Below are 23,537 nucleotides of genomic sequence, written 5' to 3'. Positions count from 1 at the left end.
TGTGCAGTTCATAGAACGATCAGTGTAGTCAAAGTTCAGAGAAGACAGAGAAATTATGGAAGACATAGTCACAAAAAGTTTTATTGGAAGACTAGAATTACAGTAGGGGTTGAAGGATGCGTACAAGTTTTTTCCACAAGTTGCCCACATTCCTGAAGAATTGTGAAGCATTTTGTTCTGGTACATCTGATTTCATCATTAAGAATATTTTCTAGAACTCTCTTGTCGAATTTCAAATTTTTGGTTTCTAACTATTATTCCTTTTGTCCTGGGGACTCTATTTTTCATACATACGTTTTACTCCATCAACTACACCTCTCTTAAAGCTCTTATCCATTGGCTCCCAGAGCACCACAATGTTCATGGACCATGTCTTCTCATTTCCGTTTGCCAGGTCCTCAGCCACTGAAATGTCTATGTTCCCCAAGGTTCCCTCCATTCTGATTCCTCTTTTTATTCTATAAATTAACCATGAATTATCCCATCCAATCCCATATATGTATATAAATATATAGGGGTTATGGTCAAGGGATTGGATGTACAAGATATATATATATCTTACTGATATCTCTCCTAAACTCCAGACTCTAATGGACATCAACTAGAGATCTCACAGGCCTTCACATAACAAACCCAAAATGAAAATTGTTTGTTTTGGTCCCTTTCACCACACGCATTAAAAAACAAAACAGAGCCAGCCCCAATGGCCTAGCAGTTAAAGTTTGGTGCGCTCTACTTTGGCAGCCCAGGTTCAGTTCCCGGGCACTGAAAGGGCCAGGAATGGAATGATACATTTGCCCAGAGCAATGAAGAGTATAAGGGGAGAAACAGAGGGTCAAAGGCAAAGAAAGGTCTTGATTATTAGGAGGATGGAAGCATAAACAAGGTCTAGTGGTCAAGAAGATTGTAAAGAGGTCAGGAAGTGAGGTTAATAAGCAGTTCATTGTGGAGGCCAGTGGCAACCCAGGGGTATTGAAGTCCAGTTTGTTAGGAGGTGCTGACCACATAGGGCAAAGCATGACTGGGAGCTTCAAGGCTTCTCACAGGTCCTAACATTCTTTCCCTTGAACACTCTAGCTGAGTAAAGGTGAACAGAAATTGCTCCACGGCATATTTCAGCGTTTTTTTGAGGAGCAAGTTTCCATAACACTTCTTTAGATCACACTCTAAGCCTGGGAGCAGCAAAGGACAAGAACTGTCCTCATCACTTTACAGTAACTGCTGGTTAATGCCTTCTTCCCTTACTTCTCTTTGCCAGACAGGCGCATCTTCTCACTGCCTCCCATGGGCTCAGGCCCACCCACCAAAATTTGAGGCCTGCTCGTACACTGGGTAGAAAATTAGAAAAGACTTGCATCTATCCATGCTGCTGGCTCCCTAGACTGTAACTCAGACTCCTTTCACCCAGAATCTTGGGCCCAGGTTCTAATCCTGAGTTGCTCCTACACTTTGCCTGCTTCCCCACTTTATTCCCTAGTTTTACCTTTTGTGTCCTGGTCCTACTGGTTAACACCCAGATGCTAAACTTGACACTTGTCAGGCTGAGTTTGTATGTCTCAGCTAACCTCCCAGAACCTGAGCTCAATCCTACCTTCTCAAATGTCTTGATTCTATCCACCTCTCTTTAGTTATAGTGCCACAACTTCAGCTCAAGTGGGAAAGCAGAAGTTGTCAGGCTCCTTCTCTCCACCACCTTCCATCTCCCCTACCCAAGAAGAAGGCTGCTAGTTAGAGAGGTCAAAGTTGAACATGAAAGGGAAAACATTTCTTGATGGGAAAAGGCCTGTCCACATATGTGTGTTTTTCTCTCTTCTACTATTTCCTCATCCGTGCTACTAGATATGATAAAAAGACCAGGGCCTGCCTCAAGGTAAGCTCTGATACGTCTCTCTCTTTCTCTTTCCACAAGCACATCCAAACCTTAGCTTTACAAGAAAGAAAGAAGCAACTCTTCAGTCTCAGATCTAAATAGTTTTGCTCCAGTCCAGCTTTAGTAGAGCTAGACTTTAAACACTAACTCAGCTAGTAAACTGGAACATTGGCTGCCATTCCCTAAATGTTACCTGTGGCTATCATTCCCTCGAGATCCTCTCTGGAGGAAGAGTGATTAGCAGCACTTGATTTCTTAAAATGCCATTTCCTATAATACCATATGTCTGTAGCTAAGCAAGTCTTGCCAGCTTTTTAAGGCTGCCACTTTGTTCTCTATATGGATCTAATTTTTACCACCAAATATTCATTTCATGTTATGTTATATAGATCGGATTGTTCTATACTTCATGTTCCCAAATAAAAACACTGAATTCTTTGGCAGCTCCCTATGTTACACAACCTTCTCAAGGCAGAAAGTGGCTGAAACTAATACTCCACAAACTTCTATTGAGAAAATGTTCCCACCCTTATGTACCCAAACCAGAATGATATCTTCAAGGTTGAAATAACAAGATCATATTCTCATATATACTTTTCCACAAATTTCTGAGGAAGGAAAAAATAACAAACCCCTTGTGGGCTGAATTGTTGTCTTATAATAACTTCTCTCTTTCCAAGAATATAGCAAAAGACTGTATTCTTTCGAGTATTTTCTTAATAGAAATGAATAAAGACCCTAGGAGGACAGATTAGTATTCTTTTTTCTTTTTTTTTTTTTTAAGATTAGTATTCTTAAAAACAAAATAATTAGGTGGTAGCAGGCACTTCCAAGAATTACACATAAGAAATCAAACCCAAACTGTGTGGGTAATGATGAAAGTTATTTCCCTCTGGTAACTGGTTTGTGGTGGTCTTAGCATTGTTACTAGCAAACCACAGTATATTCAGCTGTCTGGTTCACAGCAAGAGTAGGATCAGAGTTAAGTGATATTACAAGTGGGTCTCCCGGGGTAAATTTACATATATTCAAGAACCACAACTGATGCAAATAAAATTCCTATAGACACACAGTCTCTTGGTTCACAGACAAGTGTTCTTAATCAAAGATCACTGGTTCTAATCACTAGTGGGGTAAGGCAATTCCACCACCCTTCTATCCTGCAGCTTGTTCTACAGGTGATAGCTCACGGGAGGAAAAAGAAAGAACTCCCATGATCAACAGACCTACAAGCTCAGATAGTAGAGACAGTAACAGATTGAAAGTTTCCATATAGAGAGAGGCCACCAAAAGGAGAGTGGGCACAGGAAAGCTCCATTCTGTCACCTCAATTATGACTTTTCACTGTCAAAAAACATTTGGGTACCTACTACGCACCAGATACTTTGATAGGAGCTGAAATGGTTTCCCAGAATTCAGGGCACCCATTGCTAAAACCAGGATGGTTGGTCACCCTAAACTGTAAATAGTCTCTGCCCTCAAGGAACTTATAGCTTACAAGAAAAATCAAATCTAAATCAAAAACAAAGGTGATAGACTTAGTCAAGTGGATGAGCGAGGGTGCTATGGGAAAACAAAGGTATCAACCACTTTTAGAAAGCCTGTAGTGCTCATTTTACTTCATTTTTTGTCATTAGTTGAGGAAGCTGAGGCCTATAACATTAAATGACTTGCCCTAAGTTGCCCAGAGATTCTGTTTAATTGGTCTAAAGTTTGGGCATGGGTATTTTTTTTAAGTGCCAAAAAATATGCAGCCAAGATTGAGAACCACTGGGCAAAATCCAGCCCTAAAATATGCTAAGATATAATCAGGCGAAGGGGACAAGGGGAGAAGGAACATTCATTTAAGAGGGAGCAGTCTGTGCAAATGTCCTGAGGCAAAACAAACATGATCCATTAGAACACTAAGAGCAGTTCAGTGTAACCAGAACATAGGATGAAGATAAGAAGACATATGGCTGGAGAGATAAATGAGACCCAGATATTTAAGAGCCTTGAAAAATATTTTCAAAAGTCCAATCCGTGTAATGAGAGGAAAGTTGGTTATTTATAGCCACAACTGCCTTCTAGTGTTTACTTTTATATTAAATATCTTGTTCTTCTGAATACTTTGACAGGTTTGGACAATCAAAGTGTCCAGCTGAATTTGAGAACATGCTGCTTTGGTTCTGAAGAGAATGAACAACAGGATTGAGGTGGTACTGATGTAAAAAGATAGGCAGTGTTGGGGCATGTGACAAATGGAAAGTCCGTGCACACATAAAGGGTGCAGGCACCAGTCAACTCAACCTACTGTTTTCATTCACGAATATAAGCCCTCTGTTGTTAGATGATTAGATCTAAATGAAGAACAAAAAAACTTCTCAATTTTAAAATGAAATCTAATATTTAAATGTTGGCTCCCAACATTATACAAGACAATAAAAACACACCTGTGGTTTCAGTTTCAGAGAAGTATTTGGAGTTCCAGGGAGGCATGAGGGAAGGGATGAGAAGAAAGACAGTAAGGGAAGGTGAGAGAGACCAATAAGATGGTGTGAAGCAAGGATGCTATATAGTGAGATAGCAGATTAAAATGCCATTTACAATGGTGTAGCTGAAGGAATTTAAGACAAAGATCCCCACTATCTAACTTAATTTTTTTGTTGCTGTAGTTTGAAATAGATAACAGAGGGACAAAACTATAAATGAACAGACATTCTAACTGGCAAGAAATGAATGACGGTGACTAAATTAAGATAGGAGTATGGGCTCAGGAGTCAGAAAGACCCGAATTTAAACCCTGCCTCTGTTTCATAGAAACTGCATTACTTTGCACTGCAAGCAAACTAATCAGCTTTCCATCATCTGTAAAATATTGATAATAACGGTATCAAGCTCTTAGGTTATGATGACAATTAATTGATAAAATACACCATGAGTGTTTAGCATGGTTTATGGCAAATTTTAAGGATTTAGCAAATATTACAATATCTACTATTACCAAGGAAGCTGCCACATGGGCAATGGGCATCAGACATATTTGAGAGACTTTAGGAGGAAGAAATTTATAGAACTTGATTAATTGAATATGGCTGTTAAGGGGCAAAGGCAATAAAGATCACTGCCAGATTTCTGGCACAGACAACTGTGTAGATGAGGATGACTCTCAATGGAATGACGAATAGAGGATAAGGACTGATTTCAAGAGTGAGAATGATGTGTCCAGTTTTAAATACGTCCCTGGGAGGCATCAAGATGGTGTCCAATAGGCAGCCGGATACTTACATCTAGAACTAGGAAGAGAAAATTGGGCTAAAAATATATTTTTACAATTCACCAGCAGCAGAGTGGCAATTGAAGCTATGTATAAGGATTAGCTCATGAAAAACGAAATGTATATAGAGAAAAGAAAAGATGATTGAGAATAAAGACTGGAGAAACAAGGCTATAGTGTTTTTGTTTTGTTTTGTTTTTTAAGATTGGCACCTGAGCTAACGTTTGTTGCCAATCTTCTTTTTTTTCTTCTTCTTCTCCCCAAAGCCCCCCACTACATAGTTGTATATTCTAGTTGTAGAACCTTCTGGTTCTGCTATTTGGGACACCGGCTCAGCATGGCCTGACGAGCGGTGCCACGTCTGCACCCGGGATCCGAACGGGCGAAACCCTGGGCCACTGAAGTGAAGCGCACGAACTTAACCACTAGGCCACAGGCCGGCCTCCAATGTTGTTTAATTATAGAAATGGTACTAAGATGAGATGGAGCTATGCTCCTGAGGCTCATGGCTGCGACAGGAGTATGGAGAGTCTTGCCTGGTGGGCAGACATCTCCAGTGTCAGAAAAGTTAAGAGACCTCAAGGCAGATCTTCTTCTCTGGAACTCAGAATGGGAGAGAGCAAATGTCTACAATGGTGCTCTGCGCTGAGGGTGATAAGGGCTAGAGATGGCATCTACTTTGATAGAGGAGAGCACAGCTGAAACAAAAGGGAACAAACCAAGTGAAGACAAGGAACCCTGGTTACAGATTCATGGTACTCTGTTTTTACCTTTTCTTGCCCCCTAGCCTTTAGCAAAGTCTCATCTAAACATTTTATCCTTGTGTCCCCTCTGCTGAATGGTAAAAGCTATCATTTGTTGATGCTCAGGCCAGTATGAAGGCACATCTCCCTCCCTGTCTAGTCCTAAGCTAGTCTAGCAGGGGGCAGCGAGAGGCTCTCAAGGGAAAGCAGGATCTCTGGTATAGGTACTTCTTCCTACTGGCAGAGTCTTTTTCTGCTCTCTGGGAAGTTTGATCAGGAAGGTGCCATGTCTTCACAGGAAGGGGCAGCCTGAGGGGTTAATGTGAAGGAAGGCTCAGGTGTTCTGTTGCCCAGAGTCAGCCCCAGTCCCACTCAAGTTATGTCTGCTATACTCAAGCAAGCCAGAGAACAGAAGGCAGTGAGTGGTGAGGGATGGAGCCTGGCAGATTTGGTCTGAATTCCTCTTAGCAGTACTAGAATTGGGGGTAAGTCATCTAATGTTCTGAGCCTCAAATTTTTCTTCTTATGAAAATATAAAGTATATTTTCTTATGAAAATATAAAATATAATAATAGCTACCTTGCTGAGTTTTGTAGAATTAAAAACAATTTGTATAACGTATTTAAGCTGTAGTAACATGCAAACGTGTATTTAAAGTGATTAGAAGTAACCCAACTTAAACCTACTTAAGCAAAGACAAAAATGTGTTTGCATGGCAAGTGAAGTCAGGGGCGTACTAGCTGTCATCAGGACTAGGTTTCTCTCTGCTATGCCCTTTGCTGGGATGGCTTCATTTTCAGGCTCTGGAGGCCATGAGAGTCTATAGAGGTGCATCATCCTTACTGTCAGTAGTCCCAGCACAAAGGAAGATGTCTCTTCCTAAAAGGTCCCACATACCCTGGGACCCAGACCAATTGGACCTCTCAGGTCATTTGTATTGCCACTATGATAAAGTAAGAAATGACTGACTTGTTGTGTAGTAAATCCACACCCTTGTGCCTAGGGGGCAGATCTCGTCCCTGAACCACTCACTGGCCAGGTGTATGGAATTGTGCTAATTATCAAGACTGGAGCCACAAGCCTTCACCTGGACCAACAGCTGTGTCTGGTTCCAGCTTTCAACACAGTTGCACAATAGAATCTGGGACAACTGAAAAAAGAAGAAGAAACACAATGCCTCAATGTCTGGGAAGTACTCCCAGGAAATCTGATTTAATTGCTTGAGATGGGACCCAGGTACCAGTGTTCTTTCAAGCCCCACAGTGGTTCCAGTGGGTCCCCAAGGTTGAGAATCCTGAGGGGGACTCAGTCCACTGATCAGCCTGGACTCCATCACTAGAGCCAAAATTATAACCTCATCTAAATTATGTATACTAAAAATGGAAGAAGCGTTGTTCCCCAAAACAAATCCAAGGCATAGTTACTAAAAGAAGCAGGGATGGATCCTAGCTGGTAAAAAACAGAAGTCTACTACTATATAAGCCACACACCTTATCTTCACATTCAGTGCCTATTTTGTTGCAAACCTTGCCAAGTTCTCAACACCCTAGAAAGGAAGGTCATGGTTCTTCCAGGTGAACAGGTCTAAATATTATAGAGAGCATTATTCTAAGTGTAGAAATATGTAAATGGCCCTTTAATATACAAATCATCATTATTTTATATTTAAGAAAAATCAAAAGGAAATCAGAAATGCTGAATAAAGCCTGGAGCTATAGTGGATCACTAGGTTAGAGGAAATGGAGAAGGGAAAAGCCAGCAGAGTGTTACTTGCTCCTGGGTATATTTTTATGTGGATCAGGGCAAGTATACTTTAGGCCTATTTAGCAATAGTTAGCTGCCATTGTTGCTGGAGAAGAGAAAAGTTACCAGCAGGAAGATATAGTGATTAAGAGAGTTAGGTTAGAGATACATAGCTAATGCTAGGGTTCTGCATCCTCAAGGCTGACTATGCAGAGAAAAATTCCCAGACAAGCCTTTAATCTTTGCCACTCAGTATGCTTCAGGAATTTCCACTTATTGTTCCACATGTCACTAAGCTGCCCTCAGGAGTGCAATGAAGCTCAGCTTCCACACATATGTTTTGGTGCCAGGAATGCCACACATTCTGCGTAATTATAAGGAACATACATCTTTTGTCTGTGGCCCGCTGTGGTCCAAACGCTGTGGTTTGAAAATCGGGCAACCCAATGGTAGCATAAAATTTTCATGGTTTGGGAACAAGAATTCTAGGTGATCCCTTGGAATGCAAGGCAAAACATTCTCATATTGCTGCTCAGTGTATTAGGTTCTTATATGGCAAGTCATGCATTTTAGGCCTCCACCCCGTCTCAATGCTTGAGTTTTCAGGTTGGAAACAGAGAAACTGTTTCGCCCAAGTGATCATCCCAGCTAGAATGTGAACTAAATACTCTAGGGACCAAAGTCTTATACTGTTTAGATTGCCAACCATGTTAGTGACACATTTCAAGTCAATGACATTCTCTAGAATATTTGCTCATCCACAAAAACATTCTGTAGTGTGGTCCTATGTGACATCAAAGAACATTGCGGCAGATGCTAACTGTAGTGATTCTTACCTGATGTTAGTAGTGAAAGCCTCCAAATTTTTTAAGTATTTTAAAAAATACAAATGTTTTTTAAGAAAAATTTGAACATGGTAAAATAACAATCTAAAATTTCTCTTTCTTTCTTTGAAATAAGCACATCTATGCTTTATTTATTTTGGGGAGGGGCAATCATTCCTTTAGTAGTCTGGTACTGCCTATTGAATCCTTCCCAGAACTCTTTTCTAAAATAAGGAACAGAAAATACATAGAATTATAGATAAATAAAGGTTCTATGGATCTAAGTTAAGAACATAATCTTATGCAATTTCTCTATAAAGGTTTTATTCAAGAGTAAGTTCAAGGCATTTCAACAAAACATACTAGAAGGTGTCAGCACAACCAGAAGGACCTAGAACTAGAATCTACAACTATGTACCGGGGGTCTTTGAGGAGAAGAAAAAGAAACGTGTCTTGGCAGGGGAGAAGGGGAGACAGAGTCAGACGAGGGCTAGGCAGGTAATGGGAATACTAGCAGGAAGAGTTGGCAGTGCACATGTGAGTGGTGGGGACTGTGCCAAAATGCAAAGTGAATGCCCTCTCTGAAGGAGGTAGCCTTTATTAAGGTCTAGCAGATTTTTGCCACGTGGGAATGTGGGCACCATATGGCCGTATAATCCCCCTTTTCAAGAGAAACCAGGCATATGATTTTTATATAAACTATACATACTTGTTAATGTCTGCTGGAGAAGAAATTAAGACTGGGACAAAGGAAACATTTCTTTTCTCAGATTTGCCTGGAGTGCTGCAAGTTTGTAACTTCAAGAAAGTATGAAGAATTGGAAGAAATTACTCATATTTTAATATATTTTTTGCTATCAGTATCTTTATTACATTTATTTTGAAATATTAAGAATTTGAAAACTTAAGAATTAAACTCAACTTCCTTCCTAGAGAGGCAGCATCCTACCATGGAACAATCGAGGTTTCAGGAGCTAAATTATTTTTAATTCTTCCAACAAACATTTATTGAAAAATCTACTTCTATGTGCCAGGTGGTATACAAGTTGGTAAGAATATAAAGATTAAGACACTGTCTTTGTTTCCAGAGATTACAGACCAGTCTGAAAAGAGTTGTACCAAAAGATTTTAATACAATCTGTGAAGGCCTATCATAGAGATGTGTAAACAGTACAAAGGGAGTGGGAGGGAAGAAAACATATGTCTTCCGAGGAGATTGGAAGGGATTCTCAGAGGAGAGCTCTCTTTGAGCAGATCTTTGTATCCAGGGTCCCAGATTACTAACGATCTAATAGATTATGCTGAAGAATTGGGCTTTTATCCTGGAAGAAATAGAGGGTCATTGAAGAATTCTGAAATGGTATGTTCAGATTTTTACGGTCATTCTGGCTACAGTATGGCATATGGCCTACAGGAGGAGACAAAGCAGAGAATGAAAACCACAAGATGATGATTTCAATAACGTCCGTGAACTAGAGCAGCAGCAAGAGCTGGGGAGCATGAGGTTAAACTACTTGGTTGGAAAGATATTTAGGGAATAGAGACAACAGAAGTTGGTGGCTGATTGTATGTTAGCGTGCAGAGTACCAAAAGAGAGGGAAGAGTTGAGAATGACTCTTGAGATCCTCTGTGAGACGTAGTCTAGTAAAAAACTGACAGCACAATCCCTGAAGCCAGACTACGTGAGTTCAAATCCTAACTCCTCCACTCATTAGCTGTGTGACTTTAAGCAAGTTATTTATCCTCTCTTGGCCTCAGTTTTGTATATATCCCAAGTGTTCTTACAACAGTGTTTGTGTTTGTGCCTGAAAATTACTGTTATTATTATTATAATTCTGGTTAGGATGGTGGTGCCATTCAGTTTGTTTGTTTTAGAAGACTAAATATTGCAATTTGAAGTGCTTTTAAAAGATTCTAGGTTTGCATAATTGAATATGGGGATCTCCAGTTGAGAAGAAAGTTTAACTAGCACAGTGCTGGTGGTTAAAGCCTCTTATGCAGATTAAACAGCCTAAGGCATTTTTGGAGGTTTGAGTCTCCAGTACACTGATGTTTAATGAGTAAATAAAGTAGGAGGCAAAATATGTGGAGACTCATAAGAAGAGAAGGCCAGAGAGATAGTAAGAGAAAAACAAAAAAGCAGTGTCTAAAAATCAAGAGCAGAAAGGGTTTTAGAAAGAGTATAGTCAAAACGGAAAATGCTATAGAGTCAACTATGAAGATAACTGACAAGCACCTATATTTAACAATGGGGAATTCTTTAATAAAGTACTTTAAATTGGCTCCTTGGTATTTGACATACAGAAAACACTCAAATGTTAGTTTCCATTATCTTTCTTAATTTTAAATGCATTTTTAGAGAGAGAGGAATGAATAACAACTACTAGATTAAAGCATATAACTTTTCATATTTGTAGGTCAAAAAATGTTGAATTCCACAATTTCACTTAGTAACTGAAAAGCTGCTTCAAAGATTAGTAGAGTGAAAACAGGTATTTATTTCTATTGTTTGTGTTATGATGCAAAAGTAAAAATTATTCTTATTCTAATTTTCCTAAATAAATGGAGCCGATAATGATTGCCAACATTGTACTCACACAAATAGAGGGTAATGATACATAAATGCCTTCCTTACTCTATGTCTACTGTAGTTATTTTCCTTGTCACTTGGCTTTTGAGTCTAAAAACTGCAGGGATGAAACGTAAATGCAAAAGTAATTTGAAGGGAAGAATAGTTGTACCTTTCCAAAGAAATGTCTTCTATTACTAATAACATTGGTATTATGAAAAAGTCTAGTTATTTTGGCAATGTAGAGTATAAAGTATAAAATGTTAAAGTGTTGGCTTTGGAGTCAAGACCTGACTTTACCACTTATCAGGTATGAGGTCCAGGGAAAATTACTTACTTTTCTAAGCCTCCATTTTCTCAGATGGAAAATGGAGAAGAGACTGCTGTCTCTTGGGATTTTATTAGGATAAGGGAAGATAATGTATATAAGGGGTTTAGCACAGTGCCCTTATAACAAATGGTAGCTTATGGTATTTCACTTTTTATCTCTCCATAGTGGGTAAGCATGAGAAAGTCTGAAAGAATTGTTTTTAAAAGAATAGGTGCTTTTAGAAGGATTAGTCTTTTCATTCGCCAACAAAAACCTTTAAGTTCTTTCTGGCAGTGTAGCTTTGTCCAATCACTCATAGCCGTCCAGGAGAACCAGCCATCAGATCCATAACTTTCCAAGACACAAGGGCTGAGTAAGCTTTCTGCTTCTCATCAGGAGGGAACTGGCCAATGTGTTCCTTCATAATCAATGAAATACATGAATCATAAAACAAAATCCCTCAAAATCTAGACCCAAATAAAAGCCATATAATTAACTACCAAAGACTTACACATAAATGATATCACTAATGAGGAATCATAGGTATCTTTACTATATCCCCAAATTTCCTTATTAGCCTGATATTTCACAAAGATGAAAAAACAAATTATTTTTTAAAATATATTTCTCTTTCACTTTACATTAAATTAAAGAAAAATAAATTTGTAAAATAAACTGAAACTATCTGGTGAAAAAGCCCTTGTAAGTTCATCACCAGTTTCAAAGCACATGGTAGTGCCTCATTTTGTCTTTAAAATTGAATAAAAACAAGGCTCAAAATGCCCTAACCTGTTATTTACTTTGCATTTTTATAAAAGATTACTATGCTTTGCTACTGGCAAAATGGTTATTAAAAATGTAATACAAGACTATTCAGGGAAATGGAATCCCATAAAGTATGATAGTATTATGGATCTTAAAGAAAAGCCACTAGTGCAGATGTTCTTAACCATACTAAAAACGCAAATACACAATGTGTTTGTTCCAGCTAGAGAATAATTCAATTGAAAGAGTGCTTATAATTTAACAGTATGAATAATATTTCAAGCCCAGGAGGTAGTGAAACCGCAGGAAATATAAATCTACAGAGCCTAGGCCAAGGAAAGTGTTCCAAATTCTCAAGGCTGAGAAATCAGTTCCTTTGCTTGGTACAGGTAGGAAATTATTACCTGAATTAGTAAAAAAAAAAAAAAAAAAAAAAAATGCAACAAACAGAACATGCCTTTAAGGAAAACACATACAAGCTCATACGTGCATGCACACTGGTTAACTAAAAGCTTTTAGCAACAGAAACACCTATCTAAATCCAGAATATCATTTAGAATCTGCTTTGGGAAAGTTAAAATCAGACTTCTCACCAGTTTAAATTTCTCATTGAAAAATGAATACAGTATGTAATGTGATACAGAATTAAATAGGCATGAACAGAAAAACATAAGCTCTAAGGACATACAGGATTCTCTTTGCAAATAATGATCTTGGCAAAAAGCCTCCTTTATGTACAGAAAACTCTGGTTTCTTGCTTACAGCAACTCTTAAAGATACAACAGGTAATTGTGTGCTGTTAATTAGGTTCACAAAGAATGTGTGCAAGCCCGGAGATATTTCATAACTTGATTCAGCAAAAGTAGGAAACGATATCAGTAAAATCAAGCTATAAAAACTCATTCTCTTATAATTACTGATCTTTCACTCTTACATAGTATGAATTTTAACACTGCAAATATGTAATGCCATTCAAAAACTGGCTCAATGCTAATAGCTATCAAAAGATTTTTAAAAGAGACAACTAGGAAAACTTTTATATGCAGATATTCAATATGTTTATTCCCCTAAAGTTAAATAAATATCTATTTTATTAGAACTGCAGATCTTAGGTGACAACACTCTTCCAAGAAAGCAAAGTGACATCTATTCTGCATAAAACAGGAAAATCAAACGCAGTACATTACCTTGTGTCACCTGTTGAACGGCCAACATTATCCCAGACACGGTGTCTGGAAGCAAGTTTTCTTTCAGATTGTAATGTGGTGCCCATTCCAAAATAGGTAGTCGTTTTCTACACCACTGTTTGAAGTCTTCCCAATGAGGGGTATGCATCTTGCTCCAGAGCACGTTTTTCTTTTTCCTCTTTGCCCCTGTCATCTTTCAGATTCCCTCTTGCAAAAGTAAACTTCTTTAGACAAGAAAAAATTCGTTGCACAACACCTCTTTTCAATGCGAGGCTCCAATTCGTCTGTGGTTTACAATGTCAAAGCTATCCAAAACATAAATCAATAAAAGAGAGAGAGAGAGGAAGAGAGATTAACAGAAGTGCTTAAATATATGCAGCCAGGCTGCATGTCTTATTATGGTGCAGTTAATTGTTCCAGGTAAAAGATACAGATTAAAACCTTAAATTCTTATCTGAATGAGATGGAGAAATGGTTCCTGTTAGTGTAATATTTTTCTAATCTTGGAAAAGTAATGGGTTCAGTACTAAGTTGGTCTAGAGCTCTCTCGCCAGTAATTCCCCTTATATTCACTGTAGTCTTATGTTTTTGGCTCCAATCCCAATGGCTAATGAGGTAGTTCTGGGCGTGTGTTGGAAATGGGCTGGGTTATGCTAATGAACCAGGGAGCATTCAGCTCGTCCAGTCTCTCCCTACAAGCTATGCAAAAACATAATACTGCCAAAGGGGTCTGTCATGCAAAACATATTCAAAGAATCTAGCCTTACTTCTTTGGGAAGAACGTATTTTCAGTGTATCAAACGACTGCCAGTTCTACAAAATTCAGAAACATAAGAGGGCATTGCTAAATATCTTTATCTTTTTTATTCCCTGGGAGATGAGATTTTCATTCATACAGAAACATTCAGACAGCCACTGCCCAGTCTGGGAACAGAATAGCCAGTTCTCATAAACTGAAATTTCATCTCACAGGTTAAGAAAATAAGCATCACAATGAACAAATATTTGTGGCAACAGCTCTTCCCCATCTCTGAAATTGTTCATTCAGCTTTCTCTATTTCTCCAAGACATATAATCTACATTCATGCTACTGTAACTGAAATTTCTTGAAGAATAACATGTGGTTCAAACTATTGTTTGAAGTGTCCCCAACTTTTTTGTGGTGCTGCCCTCTTTTCACTTTTGGGGGATTTCTCTTTTTCAGAAAGGATGTTACATTTTATAATAGAACAGAGAGGCTGTCAAAGTTTTATTTTATGATTGTTCCCTCCAGCCCCTAGAAGAAAAGGCCTGCATTTATGAGCTGTGCTATTGGAATTAACCCAAGAACCCAATATATTAACTAAAAATTGTGAAGCCAAGAAAAAGAATACCATGTGTATAGTTTGCTGCAGCCCTTTAATGCCTATTTGTCCAGAGAGTTGAAATCTGGTTTCTGGAAGCCTTTGGAATAACAAAGTGCTTGGATCCCTTGGCTCCTTCCAAGGTGCCTGCTGTACCTTTTCTCAGTGTTGTTAAATTACGGAGAAGAGTTACTCTCTCAGTCTTCCAAAGATGACATCACTGGCTTTCTATCTGTGCAAAACTACTTTTCTTTTAGAATCCAGTGAATCCTAGATATGAAGCAATATATGTACACTTTATTCATATGTACAGAATAGAATTTGCTTTATATTTTTGCAATTTTTTACATCATATTAAATTTAGAAACTCTCCACTAGTTTAGGTTTGGAGTCTCATTAGAGACTGAGTTGCAGCATTCTACCCCTATTCTTTTGGTGTGAGAGGTGGACTCACCGGATGGGTGAATCCACTTTTCATAGAGATGCTATGTTGCTTTTCCTTCACAAACAGCAATCTTTAACTTTGCTTTATATACTCCACTCAGTATACAAACAAAGAAATTCAGGAGCTATATATATACTGAGTAGTGTTACTTTTATAATCAAAATTAACACTAAGGATATTTCTTCAAAACAAATTTAGATCATAAATTCAAGTTTATGCTGATAAAATGAGAAAAATAATTGAAAGCTTGACGGAAATCACCGGTCAACATCTGTGACTTGTATAATATCAACCATTAAAAGAAACCTTTGTGTTAAATGTTAGTAACAAAAAATTCATTAGAATTGAAGATGAGTCTGTAAAGAAGTATCTAAACATATTAGTGCCAGCAATTGTTCTAAAACTTCCTAAGACCAGGAGGGATGAGAAATTAGTTTGATAAAATAGTTCTGTAATCTCTCAATGAAAAAAACCCCTAAAATTTAGAAGAAATCTTTCCTAAAGATCTTTTCTGTAAGTATTAATCTGGAATTTCAATTCCAGATTATTTTTCCAATTGCATGTACTTACATGGTATTTAAAACATGCCAAAATCTCCCTCCAGAGTGTAGTATCACTCCTACTTATAATCAGCAATACCAAAAAACCTTTATGAAGAAATTTATCGACACTCAAGAGATTCTTAGAGTACATTGAACCATCCCATGAAATTCAAGAAGACTAAACATATTTATTCAAAAGTTTCAAAAGGGGGTCAAAAGGTAAAAAGTTTTAAAAAATAAAATCTCTAGAGAATCCAAAAAAGTATCAATGACTAAAATTAGCTTAAAGTTCAGTACTACGCATCATATATGAAACAACTCTTCCCAAACGTCCAGCCAACGCTTACATAAATAAAAAGATAAACTTATTTATTATCTTCCACTTCCCAATGTAGAATGACAAAAAAATTCCTCTTCCTAAAATATCATTTTGATCACATCCCTAACATGTTTTAACTTCCAGCAATCTCCAGTATCAAACTTGAACTCATTAGCACAGGCATGTGACCCTTCTCCACATCCCTACCCACTCTGACTAGCTTCCCATCAACTCTATTTAATTAAGCATGTATCTATTGAACAACTACTTTTTCTAGACTCTGTCTGAAGTGCTTTAGAAGGTGGGGGCATGGGGGGATGGGAATATTGTCTCTACTTCCTAGGAGTTATTTAATGAAGGAAATAGAAAAATGTATAAGCAACTTAGGGCAGAATGGGATAAATTAATAACGAAGTCACACAACAAGTGTTATAGGAGCTCAGAGAAGGGAGAATTGCATTCCCCTTGAGAAAAAAGGCTTCCCACCCTGCCTAGACCCTCTTTTCCAGCAGATAAGTCTACATACTATCTGCTGCACACTGCTTTGATTCTTCAGTATATCTCTGTCCTAATTTCCCTAGTTCCACGGTCTTTTTCCTCATCTAAACATTTACTCAATACTTACCTCTTTCATGAAACTTTCACTGGCTTCCCCACAGTTCTGTCCATGCTGTATACCCAACATCCAGGTAACCCTTAGGCTATTTATGGGTGTGCAGCTTGTAGTCATTTTCACGGTCTACTGGTTTTCTTCCTTGAAATCTATTTCATGTGATTTTATCCAGTGTTGCTCATGAGATTGTAAATTCCTTATGGGTAGGGATTATTCACAGAACTTGCTTTGCCTCTTTTCTTGGGACCTAATAGAAGGTTCTGCAGACATAGGATTCAACCAATAAGTAGTAAGTATAAATATTAATTTGAATGTCCCTACTCCTGAACTCACCCAAGAATCATTTAGTCTATCTCAGCCTATTTTCCAGGCTGCACTGTTAAAGAATCAGAACAGATGGAGAGAGAAAAAGAGCTAGAAACAGTAGTGGGAAAAATAAGGAGAAATTTTACCTTTACTTGCTCAAATTCTCCCCATTCTCTCACAATCTAAAGAAGTTCTATATTTTTCCACACAATTGCTTTTTCTTATATTATAGAATCTGGAGAACGGAAGGAGGAAAAATGAGATACTAAATGCAGGAGAAAGGTAGGAGACAAAACAGAGATAGAAAACCTCATGGGCTAGGGTTTGAAAGAAAATTTTAGAGGGTTAGCAAGTGAGAGCCTTTAGAGCAAATGAAGCATGAGGGGATTGAGCTAGGCTCTAATGAAGAAAGAATCTTTTGACAAATGGTGTACAGGTTATAAATTGGATCACATTTAATGGTTTTTGAGAGACACTAGTAAAGATTGAAATTCTTCTCACATTACTTTAGATTATGGTATTATGCTTCTTTGAATGTGATCTGTGTGGAGACTGGGACACCAAAAGCACTGATTTATATGAAGCTTACACTTGGAAATAAAGACTCATAAACCTCAGGGGACATCAACTTCAAACTAGTCTACCTCAGGAAGTTGATCTACAGCATTTCTAGCAAGAGGACACTGCAGAAGGTTCCCATCTGAGAGGAAAAGTAGACGCTGTGATTGTAAGTAGTCTTTGGGTAGTGAACATGATGTAATCTACACAGAATTCAAAATATATTACAATGTACACCTGAAAGCTACATAATATTATAATCCAATGTTATTGCAATAAAAAAATAAAAATAAATAATAAAAAATAAAGCAGAGGCTGTGAAATTAAGGCCATGTTCTGCTCACTAATTCTAGTAACTGGCATAGGGATACAACCACACAGAGAGAGCAGCTTTTATTGTCATCCACCCAGACAGGGTAGCTTTTCTTAATTTACCCAAAATTTCACATAGGCTGGCACAGCCCTGTATCCAAGCTTTGTTTTAATTCTTCTAATGACTGAAATTAACAGGCTTAGAAAAGTAGCCCATTCTGATTTTCAGACATTCTAATTGTTAGAACATTTTTTCCCAATTATCGAGCCAAGATCTTCTACTTAAAATGTCCAGTCTTTAGTCTTTATCCTAACCTCTGTGACACATAAGAATCCTTCAGCTTCACGACTGATTTATTTAGTGCTACCCAAAAAAAGCTCTAATTTTTTTATGGTGCTGTTCATTTCAGAAATACTATTACATTTAAACATGGATGCACATAAATAAGTCAATTACAGCCTTGAACAGTGCAGTTAATGTTTCACTCATGACAGGCCAAGCAGTACAGTAGACTGAGCAAAATACTGTGCTCTCAGTGCTGATTGCTAATGTGCCTTACTTTGCTTTCTTTGGATTAAATAGCACTTTCCAGTCTGTTTCGTTACCATGTTTTTTCTTTCTGCCATTATTTTATATTCTGTGACTTATTTTGACCCATATAGGGGCCAAAAGGAGATAGCTCTAGTGAAGTAAAAAAATGCCCAGGGAAAAGAATTTTAAATTCAAATACATGTTTTACAATGATTCAAGGCATTTTCAAAGACATAGGAAAGAGAGGAAGAGAGAGAGAGACAGACAGAGAAAGAGAGAGAGAGAGGGAGGGAGGGATAAAGGGAGGGAAGGAGGGAGGTGTTACAGACTTCAATTATTTGCCATACATGTTTCTCATCTTTTTACTTTTAACCTATTTGTATCTTTATATTTAAAGGAGGTTTCTTGTTGGTGGCGTAGAGTTGGGTCTTGCTTCCCTAATCCAATGTGACAATCTCTGCCTTATTTGGAGTACTTCGACCATTTACATTTATGTGATTATTGATATAGTTGAGTTTAAATCTACCATCTTGCTATTTATTTTATATTTTTACCATGGTTCTTTGTTTATTTTTCTTATTTTATTACTACCTTTTGGAATATTTTTTATGATTCATTTTATCTCCTTTGTTGGTTTATTAGCTATAATTTATTTTAGCGATTGCTTTAGAGTTTATAATGCACATCTTTAACTTATCAAAGTCTACCTTCAAATGATATCATATCACTTCACATTTAGCATAAGGACCCTACAACTGCATAGTTCCATTTTCTTTTGTACCATTGTTGTCACGCATTTTATGTCAACATGTGTGATAAACCCCGACATATATTATTACTTTTTGCTTTAAAATCGCCAATCTTTTAAAAACATTTAAATAATTTAAAAAGTCTTTTATAGTTACCCACATAGACACGAGGCCACTGGTCTCCATTTTTCCTTGGAAACTCCAGATTTTCATCTAGTATTATTCTCCGGCCTGAAGTACTTCCTTTAACACCTGTTCTAGTGCAGATTTGCTGGATGAATTCTTTCAGGGATTTTGTATCTGAAAAAGGTTTTATTTTGCCTTTGTTTTTGAAAGATATTTCTCTTGAGTGTAGAACTATAGGTTGACAGAGGTTTTTTGTTGTTGTCACTGTCATTGTTTACCTTTTGTTCATTTTAGTGCTTTTATAAAGACGTTGTTCCACTGTCATCTAGTTTGCATTGTTTCCAACAAAAAATTTTTTGTCATATTTATCGTTCTTTTGTATGTGTTGTGTCTTTCCTCTCTAACGGCTATTAAGATTTTCTCTTTACCACCAGTTTTAAGCAATTTCTTAAAATCGTTTCTTCCTTCTAACATATTTTGTTCTTTTTTCTTTTTGTGCTTGGTGTTAGTTGAATTTCTTAAATCTGTGAGTTTACAGCTTTCATAATATTTGGAAAATGTTTGGCAATTATCTATTCAAAGATTTTTTTCTGTCTTACATCCTTTGGAGATTCCAAATAAATATATATTAGGCTATTTGATATTGTCCACGGTTTGCAGATGGTTTGTTTGTATATATTTTTTTCAGGCTTTTAAAATGTTTCCTTTTGGGTAAATTATATTGTTATGTCTTCAAGTTCACTAATCTTTGATTTTGCAATGTCTAATCTACTGTGAATTCCATCCAGTGTATTTTTCATCTCAGAGATTAAAAGCAAGACCTGAAAGGGTTATGCTGATAGGTGGGACCAGAGCAGCATTTATTCCCACTCTTGAGGCAAAATCCAAATCGAAACCTGATGCTCTGTGGTTCATGAGCTCTTCACTCTGGCTGATGGAAACATGAACTATTTCTAACCCTATGTGAGTGAGTCTCTAGGATTGCTCCTTCTAATCATTTCCCCAGTGTCTGTAGATTCTATCCTTATTCAAATCAATAAATAAGAAAAACCAGAGACATCTACTAGACCCTGTCCTTCAGATTGAAATTTATTCTTTAGTAGGAATTATTTGAAAACAGTCAGCTAAGTAGAATTTTTTCATTTTGTCCAAAAAGGTATCTTAAGAGTTCATATCAAACTTATTACTGAAATCAAATATACTATGTCCTTAGTGGTCATGTAACTTTTCAATCTAGTACTTTTATTAAAAGAGATAATGGAGTTTGTCTAATAACTTCATTAGACTCTCCCTCTGGGTACAGAGTCCTCAAGTAGAAGGGATAATCATAGTAGAGAAAAAATGAACTATTTGGAACTGCTCTGTCACTAAAAAGAAAAATGGCTAAAATACTCCATAAGCTTATATTGCTTCATAGAGATCAGTCCAAAAGAGTAAATTTCCCCAACAGTATCAAACAGAGTTTGATTTATGCAATTATTTTTGGTGGGAATTCAATACCAGCATGGATCTTGTAGTGTTAACCTTATTAAATATTAAGTCTTAAAGTTGAAGTAGTACCTAGAGGTGAGCCATAAGGAAGAAAATTGAATGCTATAAAAATTATTTTTTTAAAAGTTATTTTTATAGCATTCCCAAGAGACAGTCACTCAGCTTTTTATGCTTGAAATAAGGGACTATTCTAAGATGCAGACCTGGTAATTACCTTTAGGGTTCTCATTTACTTGCAACAAGAAGTGTTTTTATCAAAAGATAATTGTTACCTACATGAACTATGAGTAAACTTACAAACTGAAAAATAACCAAATTGCTCTCATATATCCATATGCATTAAAATAGCAAAAGTTAAAACCCAAGTTCCTATTCATTCCATTGCTGTTACTTTCCATGGTCAATCTTTATGGTTTTATATACTTTGTGTCAAGGATCAGTAGGGCAAAATGCAGAACACTTGCACTTTGATAAAAATTCAGAAGCCATTTATTTTCCCAATATTTTTCATTTTTCAGGTTATTAAATAGTCAAATTACTATAATAAAATAGAAAATTATGCATAGTGTGGAAAAGTATTTTAAAAAGAAAAATATGTTCTATAATCACACTGTTGATTAAAAGTTTGGTATGGTTTGTTCCAGCTCTTTTTTTTCCTATGAAATATTTTTCTTTACATAATTGAGACATTACTGTACACATAACTTCAATTTTACTGAGTGTAATATCATAAGCCTTGCCATACCCTGGAAAACTCTTAGAGAACACCATTTTTTAGTGACTGCACAATATTCCTTCATAAACATGTACCACAGTTTACATAACCTTTTCCTAGAAGTAAATACTTTGGTTCTTCCAGCTTTTATTTTATTTTGCTTTTTTAATTATAGATAACACTGAGATACACAACTTTGGGCATAAATCATAAATCAGATTTCTGATTATTTCCTTAGAAGTAGAATTATTAGGGTCTAACTGGCAAAGAATCATCACCAACGATGTCATTTTTATTGGTGGATATTTTCCCCATGTTCCAGTGAAACTTTTTGGGGCTGGCATCTTATACCAGCCCAGAAATATAATAAATTCATCTTTTGAATGATCTCATTAGGACATTCTTTGACCTGTCACATGTTGACTTCCACAAAACTTACTGATGTCTAGTTTTCTGGATCAATTGACTCTCCAATAAAAACTTAGAGCACTCATGCTTAGAATTTCCTGAGACCTTAAAGCCTGGAATATATTTTTCTTTTGAGCTAGTATTTACTTGCTGGTTTACATTCCACATCTGACAACAAAATTAAATATGGGCTACCACTAATGTCTTGTTACCAAAAAGCATATAATAATATTCAGAAATTCTCAGTGCTCAAGCTTATTTGTCCTTCGGAAATCAAATTTGGTGGCTAAGTATAACTCAGATAGTGGCATCAAATAGAAAAAGAAACAGTGAACAATTACAAATTTATTATTTATTAGAAAACATAGACAAATGCTCGAACTATTGTAGTTTATTGAAAATTCAAATTTTCAAAGGCCTTTTTAGGCCTTCCATAAAGCATTTCTTTCACTTCCAAAAGTAGTATACAGGGACTAGTACCAGGGTTCTCATTCTCCCAGTTAATTAGTAGCCTAACTGAAATTTACCCCAGAAGTTACAAGGTTTACACTGCACATAGATTGCAAAGATATTTTGCACCATATTCATTATATTATTGGCAGTAAAAAATAGATATACTAGAGCAGCTAAACCAAGCTCCAGGGAACATTACTTTTTATTCACCTCAAAAGGAGAACAATGATAAAGAAATCTTTGAAGTGTACTGTGGAGCCAGACAACCAACCAGCACATTGGCAAGCAAAGCTGAATTCCAATTTTTCAAGGTCTTTGAGGAGAGGATTTAGATAAGTAGAGTACCAAGACAATGCCTGGCATATGGGAGAAGTGCTGATAAATGTTAGTTGTTATCACCTATAAAGTTCTTTCTTTAGTTGCTAAGATGATTTGAATAATGTGTGTGAGTCTTTCAACAGTTTTGAATTGAGTTTTTAATATGCCCTAATGCATTAAAAGCATAAAGGAATACCACCACGTATGTCTTACTCTCTTCATTATTCAACTAGAATGGAATGTTTTCTTCTTCTCCTTGGATGGACAATCTTATCCAGTTTATAATTTTTTGTAAACAGGTCTACTTAGCCTCCAAATTGAATAACAACCCAAATCTATTTTCTTGGGTTCTGCCTTGCTTGAACCCAAAATGTTGATTTGGACTACAGCATTATTTATCCTCAAAACATGGTCATATGTTTCATGGTCTCCTGTCTAGTTTGGAGATCTGCATGTCATCTCCATTCTCCCAGCTCAGATTCCTAACTTTGTCATGTCTTCAAGGTGGTCCTGAAATTCCTAAACTCTTGACTTTATTTTATCTTTTGGTATTTATCCTCTACATTCTGAATATGATTAACAAAAAGGTCATGCATATCCTGTGTCAATACAGATGAATTAGTTCTTCAGTTGAATTACTGAAATGTGGAGTCGATAAGAATTCTGAAGCAGTGCATCCACGCTCAGCAAGAAAGTTTGTATAGATCCGTTAGTCATATCTGCCTGAGCATTGGTGAGAGTGTAGACTTACCGTCATTGCTCTAGGAGTTTTTCATCTAAGGGAACTTTTTATGAGAGCTAGCAGAAACATGTCTCACATTTCCATCTATAAATCACTTTTAACAAATTTACTGTGGGTCTCAACCCAATCCGTAGATACATGGTTTTATTGTACTTAGAAACTTAAAACTAGAGCAAAGTAAGAAGTGATGAATATGCTTAGTAGCACATAGAATTTATGCCTATCAATTCTTCTAGCTGTCTATAGAGAAGAAATTATTTTTGATGGGCATTCTACTAACCTGTACTTAGAAGAAAAT

At 36.8% G+C, this 23,537-nt stretch overlaps 1 protein-coding gene across 13 annotated transcripts in view; it reads right to left on the bottom strand.

Moving 5' to 3' along the window:
• SLC26A7 (solute carrier family 26 member 7) overlaps window positions 1–16,789 on the bottom strand; it is a 132,265-nt gene extending 115,476 nt beyond the window's left edge. For 4 of the 13 annotated variants that reach the window (XM_070222274.1, XM_070222275.1, XM_070222273.1 and 1 more), the window contains exons 1-2: window positions 13,709–13,830; window positions 13,268–13,572 (exon numbers count right to left, since the gene is read on the bottom strand). In XM_070222274.1, the coding sequence (XP_070078375.1) occupies window positions 13,268–13,460 (193 nt within the window). In that variant the 5' untranslated portion in view covers window positions 13,461–13,572; window positions 13,709–13,830. Of the gene's footprint in view, window positions 1–13,267; window positions 13,858–14,640; window positions 14,881–16,541 lie in introns of those variants that run through there. The other 9 variants (XM_014728043.3, XM_070222270.1, XM_070222269.1 and 6 more) reach the window with 8 other exon arrangements.
• Between the last annotated feature and the right edge of the window lie 6,748 nt (window positions 16,790–23,537).

The sequence above is a fragment of the Equus caballus genome, chromosome 9, assembly GCF_041296265.1.
Source record: "Equus caballus isolate H_3958 breed thoroughbred chromosome 9, TB-T2T, whole genome shotgun sequence".
Classification (NCBI taxonomy): domain Eukaryota; kingdom Metazoa; phylum Chordata; class Mammalia; order Perissodactyla; family Equidae; genus Equus; species Equus caballus.
The sequence above is the reverse complement of the archived record's forward strand: the minus strand, read 5'-3'. Positions and strand labels throughout refer to the sequence as shown.